The 6021-nt window shown below is 50.9% G+C and overlaps 1 protein-coding gene across 2 annotated transcripts; it reads right to left on the bottom strand.

The window, feature by feature from the left end:
* On the bottom strand, positions 1-3874 carry Rtbdn (retbindin). Of its 2 annotated transcripts, XM_020155908.2 has the most exons (5): positions 3694-3874; positions 2003-2162; positions 1772-1882; positions 891-987; positions 1-444 (listed from the first exon to the last, which is right to left on the bottom strand). In XM_020155908.2, exons 1-5 carry the CDS (start codon positions 3860-3862, stop codon positions 214-216), a joined length of 768 nt encoding a protein of 255 aa, XP_020011497.1. In that variant the 5' UTR covers positions 3863-3874; the 3' UTR covers positions 1-213. The 2 variants fall into 2 exon arrangements, 1 of the variants encoding a protein (XP_020011497.1); XR_002211891.2 differs by lacking the exons at positions 1772-1882; positions 2003-2162; positions 3694-3874 and adding an exon at positions 1517-1698 and having other exon boundaries at positions 404-444.
* Between the last annotated feature and the right edge of the window lie 2147 nt (positions 3875-6021).

The following is a 6021-nucleotide window of genomic DNA, read 5'->3' as shown; positions in this document are numbered from 1 at the left end:
CATGCTTCATCCTGCAACTTTATTCAGTGGGGAGAGAAAAATAAGAGTTGGGTCGTTTCTCAGATACCCTGGAGAGACACCCTTCACGGGGTCCCCGAATTGGAGGGCCAGGACTGGAAACTAGCTAGCAGAGAGGAATAGGTAGAGGTAGGTCTCTGGGTATCTTGAGGGCCGGGCCCAGGGAAGTGACTTTCATTTAATGCCTGGCGCCCGCTAGGGGCCGCTGCCGCTTCCACTGCCACTCCCGCTGCCCGCGGTGTCCATGATGGAGGCGCGAGGGTTGCGGAAGCGCCGGGAGCGTGGTGGTTCCCAGACCTGTCGCCTGGGTCTGGGACGTGGCAGCACCGAGATGGAGATGTTGAGGCAATGACGGGAGCCCGGAGCTGCCACCTGCAGGGTGTGACCCAGAACCGAGTGACAAAGGTCCATCCCATCTGCGAAGTTCTAGGAGAAAGGGTAGAGTTAGTTTTTAGTGGGCGGAGTCCTGATACTCTGGGGGGCGGGGCGTTCATTTGAGGGTGGGGCCAGGGAGTTATGGGCGGGGCCAGTGTAGGGACAGGGTCTTGGGGAGGGCGACTGGGTCTCCAGATACACGTGGACTGGCCCAGAGCAGATACTGACCCTTGGGTCTACAATCTGGACTCAAAAGGGCACTTTGGAGTCCATGCCAGCAACGAGGTTAGACCAGGACGGGAGAAAGGTGGAGCAGGGACCTTGGGAATGCCAGTCCCAACTCCAAGGTCTCGAACAGTAAGACAGAACATCAGCAACAGGCGTGGTGGCGCCTGCATGTAATCCCAGGGCTCCGAAGGCTGGGACAGGAGGATCGCGAGTTGCAGGGCAGCCTGGAAAAGATAGCAGTCTCCTCTCGCCCTCTGCCCCTCACTTACCTGCCCGTAGGTGCCGCAGCTGGGCTCGCAGCCCCTCTTCTCTGAGGGCGGCAGCCAGGTTGGGCCGCAGGTGAGATCAGCTTCGCAGGTGGTGAACCTGGGGATGATGTGTGGAAAATGGGTCAAGCCATGGCAGCCTGGTTTTGGTGGGATTTCTGCTCCTCAAGCCTCCGCCCAATGTATACCCTGCCCTCAGATCCAGGCCCCGCCTGTAAGGGCCACACCGCTACAAACCTCAATCCTCCAGATTTCACCTCTCCCTTTTAATTTATTTATTTTGTGCTACTGGGTCTTGAAATCAGGGCCTACACCTTGAGTCACTCCACCAGCCCTTTCTGTGATGGGTTTTTTCAAGATAGGGTCTCGCAAACTATTTGCCTGGGCTGGCTTCGAACCTCAATTCTCCTTATCTCTGCCTCCAGAGTAGCTAATATTTACAGGCGTGAGCCACCGGCGCTTGGCTTCAACTCTCCCTTTTAAAACCAGTTAAATAGCCTTAAAAAAAATAATGAGGATTGAACCCAAGGCCTTGTGTATGCTAAGCAGGCTGTCACTGAGCGAGGCCCCATCTTCCTCCTACCCGAGGCATGTCACAGCCGGTTTCATCTCTGCAGACCTGAGAGTACCTGTTTTAGGCCAGTCCTTGACATTCCCCACTATTTCAGCTTCTCTTTTCAATCAAGAAAAACTCCAGCCACGTCCCAACTCAAAAGCCGGCGGCTCCACAGGCTTTGCCCTTTGCATCCCTGCCTGAAAACCCTAGGACTTATTCCTTAGACCTTGGTCCCTTCGGAGGCAGGCCACGCCTTTCAAGCCCAAGGACAACTGAGCCGCAGACTCTGCCCACCGCAGGCCACGCCCCCGTGCCCCGCCTCTCCTACCAGGCCTGGCAGAGCTCCGCGCAGAGCGGTTGCCCTTGTCGTACCCCCAACAGCAGCAGGCGAAAGCGATTGCGGAGGGCGCGTTGGAGGTGTCCCAGGAAGGACTCACATCTGGACATAGGGAGAGACAGGGCGAGATGGGTCAGGATCTGCAGAAGCCAGGAGTGTCTGGCTCCAGGCCAGGGTAACTGGGGCAAAGTATAGGAGAAAAATAGGGTGTGCTGTACTTACCCTGGGCTCGGCGCCCCACAGCTCTCTGGAAGGATCCCAGGGCCCAATGCATCTGGCATATTTATCTCTGCGTGACAACAAGGTTCTGGCTTTGGGGACGCCCGTGAGCCAGAGTCTTGTATCCTCAGATAAGGTTGGGGAACTGAGGCCTGATTGTCCCCTGAGCAACGAAGAACAGTTAGTTTCAGCAGTCTTCCCAGACATGAAACCTGCAGACAGTAATTCCAGCTCGGGCCACCCTACTCTTTTTCAGTAAATTGCTCATAACATGAAGATCTCCTCACTATCCCATTGTGGGGTAGAAATCCATGTGAGTGGGAGGAAAGCACCCGTTAACTTTTTTTTTTTTAAAGAATGGAGATGTCTGGGAGGGACATGCACACAATATAAACCTGACAAAATGTGTTACAGCAGTAGCATAAAGCAGCCATCGGGAATCCCTATGTTGGAGAGGAGGGAGTCTGGCTGCAGCTTCAGCCACAGAAGGGGATGGCAGGGACTGTGGAGGACAGAGCAGAAGCTCGTTTTGGCTATCGTACCTGTGTGTGTGTGTGTGTGTGTGTGTAAAAAAAAAGTCAATGATCACTTTTTGTATTTAAATATTAAAAAATGATTCCAACTCAAAAAAAAAATAATGAAGGCAAAGACAGTGGAAAAAGGTCAGAAAACCCTATTTCTTTTCTTTTTTTTTGATGGTACTGGGGTTTGAATTCAGGGCTTTGGCTTTGTGCTTGCTAGGCACACACCCTGCTACCTGAGCCATGCCTCCAGCTCAAGACCCTTTTCAACAAATAACTCAGGTATGGTGGTGCATACCTGTAACCCCAGCTAAACAGGAGGCAGAGATAGGAGGATCACAGTCTGATGCCGGTCTAGACAAAAACACAAGATCCTATCTAAAAAAAAACACTACAAGCCATGTGGTGGAGTAACTCAAGTGGCAGAGCACTTGCCTAGAAAGTATGAGGCACTGAGTTCAAACCCCAGTACTGCCAAAAAAAGGTAGCTGGATGCTGGTGGCTCACACCTGTAATCTTAGCTCAGGAGGCAGAGATCAGGAGGATCGTGGCTCAAAGACAGCCCAGGCAAAAAGTTCTGAGAGACCCTATCTCAATAAAAGGGCTGGTGGAGTGGCTTAAGGTGTAGGCCCTGAGTTCAAACCCCAATACAGCAAAAAAAAAAAAAAAGATAAAAGAAAGGATGATATGTAAATGGAAATAGAACTAATTAAATTATCATCCTTTTTTTAAAAAAAGAAAAAACACCACAAGCAAAAAGACTAGGGGCATGGCTCAAGTGGTAGGGCTCCTGCCTAACAAGTGTGAGTCCCTGAGTTCAAGCCTCAGTGTCTCAAAAACAGACAAAAAAAAGAAAGAAAATGAAGTGGTTATATGCTTTAATCTTCACAATACCTGTATGAGATAAGTTTATTATGCCCCTCCCCCCTTTCAGTAGTCCACATGAGACCCAGAAAAGTTGTCCAGGGTCACAGAGCTCCAAAATGATAGATCTGGGATTTGAACCCAGGCAGTCTGAGAGCCAGAGTCTATGTTGTTAATCACCACTCCTCAGCACCTGCTGAGGGGCTGCCCACACTCTCAGCCACCTAGGTCTCTCTCAGAAGGCAATGTGCAATTTTGTATCAGCAGGTTCCTGGGTATGGGGGATTAGGCAGGGTCTGGGGTGCTCACCTGCCAGGTGCAGCTGGCTTATACCCAGATTGGCAGCCAGCTTGTGATGTCCCCAGGACCTAGCTTGGAGTGGGTGGCTCCCTCCATAGACCCCCAGCAGGATGAATGCCAGGGTGAGTCGCAGGGCTGTGGCCAGGGCACTGGGTTGAATGTGGCCTCTGCCGGCCATGTCCACCTGAGATAAGAGCCAGGTGAGGGGAGGTTTGGCTGTCTAGTTCTGGAAGCTTAGGGTGGTCCCCCTTTGGATACACACCAGAAACAGTGCCAGGCAGCATAGAGGAGCACCAGCTGATGAAGACACCAGGCAATGACCAAAGAGGACCTACAAATCCCAGGGGACCCTCATGGTGTTTAAGGCCTGCCTCTCCCAGGAGCCTCTCCTGCTAGGCCCATGTTCCTTTCATGCATTCTAGACCAGGTGACACCCCTCCCCATCTGAAACCACGTACTCCACAGTCCTCCCACCCTGTTGGTCTTCAGTCACGCCCTCCCTCAGTCCCCAAGGACCAGCCTTGTTCTTCCAATCCCCTCTCCTGTCCTGTTATTCCTCTCTCTTCCATCCAGCCTTCTCCCTCCCTCTCGCTGGCCCCTCTCACGGTCACCTTCTCTTGGCTCACAATCGGCTTAGGGACTGCCACCCAGGGCTGGGCCTTTGGGACCAAGCTTGGTATGGCAGGGCTGGGGTTCAGCTGCTGGGATCCAAAAACTCCCAGACAGGGAAAGCTTAGGGTGTATGACCCAAGTCGAGCCCCGTGATAGGGCGCCTACCTAGCAAGTGCTAAGCAATCTGCCCCCTGCCCCTCACCTGTTAGCTGGGTGCAGTCTAGGAGCTGTTCATACACTAGGATCTCATCCAGGAAACAGTGACAGCTGAAAGGGGCGTGGCTTGATTAGGGGCGGGGGTTTATATAGTCCCGCCCCTCCTGCTGACCAAAAGCCAGGACCCTTGAGGCTGGTGTGTGTGTATCTCCACCTGCTTTCCGCTAAGTTGAATTTGTGATTTAAGTTATGTACATGTTTGGGGAGTCCGTGTGTGATGAGGAGGTGTTTGTGTGGACTGTGAGTGTTCATTCACCCCTGTATGTGTGCGTGTGTGGTGTGAGTGTATGTTTTATGTGTGTCGGGTGGTGTGTGTGCGTGTGTATGTGTGTTAGATGAAAATTGGTGTGCACTGGGCATTCTTTGTTTTGGAATTCTGTGGGTGTGTGTGTGTTTGTGTGTGTCACGTGTATGTTTACACTTGATGATTGTGTGTATATCTGTGTTTCCTTTTTTTTTTTCAGTGCTAAAGATCAAACCCCAGAGTATTGCACATGCTGTAGTACTTAGGTATACCTCCCTGTCCTCCTGTCTTCTGTGTGTCCTAATTATGTGATATTCATATGCTTGCAGAGTGTGAGTTTATATGTACACATGTTTACGTATGTGTGTCTGTGTTTGCCAAATTTGTGTTTCTATGTGTGTGCTTTGGCAGAATATGTTGGTCCACATCTGAGGATACACACGGAGAGCATGTGTCTATATTGTTGTGTATCTGTGTCTGCTGAGTATGTGTTTGTAGGTGTGTGTGCTTGTGAGTATGCTTATGTGTATCTATATTTGCTGAACACATTTGCAGTGTGTGCAGATGTATCTGTGTGTCTTTGTGTGTAGCTCTGCTTACGTTTGTGTTTATGTGTATGTTTGCAGAGTGTGTATGTGTTTGTAGTGTGTGCAAGTGCTTCTAGAGTGTGCACATGTTTTTGTGTGCACTGACTACCATCCATCACAAATCTGTCTCCTCCTCTCAGGGTGAAACAAGTTTTGTAATTTACTTTTTTTTTTTTTTTTTGTGGTGCTGGGGTTTGAACTCAAGGCCTACACTTTGAGACACTCCACCAGCACTTTTTTGTGAAAGGTTTTTTCAAGACAGGGTCTCGTGAACTATTTGCCCGGTTTGGCTTTGAACCGAGATCCTCCTGATCTCTGCCTCCTAAGTAGATAGGATTACAGGCATGAGCCACCAGTGCCCGGCTGTAATTTACTTATTTATTTATTTTGCAGTACTGGGGTTTGAACTCAGGGCCTTGTGCTTTCTAGGCAGGTGCCCTACCACTTGAGCCACACCACAGCCCAGGCAGGGTTTTTTTGTCTGTCTCTTTCACTACTGTGCCCCCAGATCCCCAAACACTTTCTTGCACACAGTAGGTGCAAGACTGGTAGATACAGTCTCTGCATCCCTGTGGCCACCAGTGTCATCCTGGAGAATTCAGCAAGCAGGGCCTAGAGGACCTAGCCTCCCCCGGGTCCATCCTGAGATGCACCAGGGTACTGGTGGGTTAGTCCCAT

This window comes from Castor canadensis, chromosome 14, assembly GCF_047511655.1.
Source record: "Castor canadensis chromosome 14, mCasCan1.hap1v2, whole genome shotgun sequence".
Taxonomy (NCBI): Eukaryota; Metazoa; Chordata; class Mammalia; order Rodentia; family Castoridae; genus Castor; species Castor canadensis.
Note: the sequence above shows the minus strand (reverse complement) of the source record. Positions and strands in the feature narration are given on the sequence as shown.